Source organism: Telmatherina bonti (assembly GCF_933228915.1).
Source record: "Telmatherina bonti genome assembly, chromosome: 4".
NCBI classification, from domain to species: Eukaryota; Metazoa; Chordata; class Actinopteri; order Atheriniformes; family Telmatherinidae; genus Telmatherina; species Telmatherina bonti.
Window position 1 is genome coordinate 24,020,970 of NC_136622.1, and position 2,296 is coordinate 24,023,265.

At 44.9% G+C, this 2,296-nt stretch overlaps 1 protein-coding gene across 1 annotated transcript; it reads right to left on the reverse strand.

The window, feature by feature from the left end:
* Positions 1-213: 213 nt before the first annotated feature.
* Positions 214-1,716, reverse strand: kcna2b (potassium voltage-gated channel, shaker-related subfamily, member 2b; the record flags this gene model as incomplete). Its single annotated transcript, XM_079239461.1, has 1 exon — positions 214-1,716. The coding sequence occupies one exon, from the start codon at positions 1,714-1,716 to the stop codon at positions 214-216; it is 1,503 nt and encodes a 500-aa protein (XP_079095587.1).
* Between the last annotated feature and the right edge of the window lie 580 nt (positions 1,717-2,296).

Consider the following 2,296-nt stretch of genomic DNA (forward strand, 5'->3'; position numbering starts at 1 on the left):
GTCCTAAATAAGATGGGTGGCAGTTTTAAGATATGCACCAACTGGTCAACATACTGTGAGGGAACATGACCCTTTTTCAAAGTTCATCTCACTCTCGCCCTGCTCTGAACGCCTATACTTGGCGCCAAACATGGTCAGTAGAGGAATAAACTGATTCATCCTCTAAAATCTCTTTAAATCCCAGCAGAGGTTTACCATCCACATTAGATGACATTATACATCTGTACGCATCTTAGTAATGTTTACATAGTTAGTGTTGGCCAGGGTACAGTTTCCTGTTTTCATGCCCTCTGGTCTGAAATCATCAAGGCTGTGGTTTGCTGCCTCCTGGATCTCCACATAGTCAGATTTGCTCAGAGTGGATCCACTGCCACTCCGACCACTCTTCTTCAGATCATCAGCTGAGCTGGCTTTAGGCACACTTGGGATATTCAGATATTGTGCCTGCTCCTCTCCCTCTGTCTCTCGGTGATAAAAGTAGTTGAAATTGGACACAATGACAGGCACAGGCAGGGCAATTGTCAGCACACCAGCGATTGCACAAAGAGATCCCACGATTTTTCCGCCAATAGTTGTTGGGACCATGTCTCCATAGCCTACTGTGGTCATGGAAACCACTGCCCACCAAAAGGCTTCAGGAATGCTGCTGAACTGGGAATGTGGCTCGTCTGCTTCTGCAAAGTAAACTGCACTAGAGAAGAGGATTACACCAATAAACAAGAAGAAGATTAGTAGGCCCAGCTCACGCATACTAGCTTTAAGAGTCTGCCCTAAGATCTGGAGCCCCTTAGAGTGGCGTGAAAGTTTAAAAATACGAAACACCCTCACTAGACGAATGACACGAAGAATTGCCAACGACATAGCCTGCTGGCCTGCCTGACTGTCCTCTGGTCTCTCTGCAAGCTCTGTGCCCAGAGTGATGAAGTAAGGAATGATTGCTACAATATCTATGATGTTCATTATGTTGCCGAAAAATCCAGCTTTGCTTGGGCAGGCAAAGAACCTGACTAAGAACTCAAAGGAGAACCAGATGATGCACAGGGTCTCCACAATAAAGAAAGGATCTGTAAAATATGGTGAGCTATCATAAGTAGAGGTGGAGTTGGACATTGGCTGGAATGGAAAACTGTAAATCTCCTCATCTTCGTTGCGGAAAACTGGCAGTGTTTCCAGACAGAAACTGACAATAGAGATAAGAATCACCATGACAGAGATGATGGCAATGATGCGAGCTGGACCTGAGCTCTCCGGGTATTCAAATAGAAGCCACACTTGTCTCTGAAACTCGTTCTCTGGCAGTGGTCGCTCCTCTTCCTTTATGAAACCTTCATCTTCCCTGAAGATTTCCATAGCCTCCTCACCTAATTCATAAAACCGAATCTCCTCAGAAAAGATGTCCAGTGTCACATTAACAGGCCGGCGCAGCCTCCCTCCAGACTGGTAGTAGTACAGAATTGCATCAAAACTTGGTCGATTCCGATCAAAAAAGTATTCATTCCTCAGGGGATCAAAATATCTCATCCTTTTCTTTGGATCACCCAGCAGTGTCTCTGGAAACTGAGACAGCGTCTTCAGCTGAGTCTCGAAGCGTAAGCCAGAGATGTTGATGACAACCCTCTCACAACACTCGTGATCTGGCTCTGGGTCATATTGCTCATGAGGCTGACCTGGATGTGCCGCTGCTTCATCCGTAGGGTCGCTGGTGGCAACCGTCATGGTGGAAAGAGATAGGGCCTGCAGCTTTCAGACAAGGTGGGGCCACGTTTGGCCAGGAGGATATAAAGGTTCCACACACTTGTGAGTTCAGATACAGGCAGATCTGCCTGCAAACAGCTACAGGGATAGAAAGCAGAGGAAAGCTGCAGTATTAATGTGATTGCTGGTTGTAATACTAAACAGTGAGCAAGAGAACTTAAATATTCAAATCAAGCTGGCTCATTTACGTAGAACTGTTGAAGCCTCATTGGCTCCAATGTGTCTGTGTGTAAGGTTATGACTTCTCTTTCATATGAGACTCTGAAGGATCAATACACTCGCCAGTAATACTGCATCCACTCTCAGAGGGTGCAATTATAATGGACAGATCTGATTATTTGCTGAGTGCTCTGTGAAAGCTCTGAAATAAATCTTCTCTATTAATGTGTGACGTGACCAACATTCTTCATCACAACTGACACAAAAACAACATAAAGTCAAATTTGAAAGTTTTACAATTAGATTATTGAGAACAGCTGTAATAACAGACTGACAAAACCCAGCCCGCTATATAGCTGTGTGGTCTGAAGCTAAATGTTCA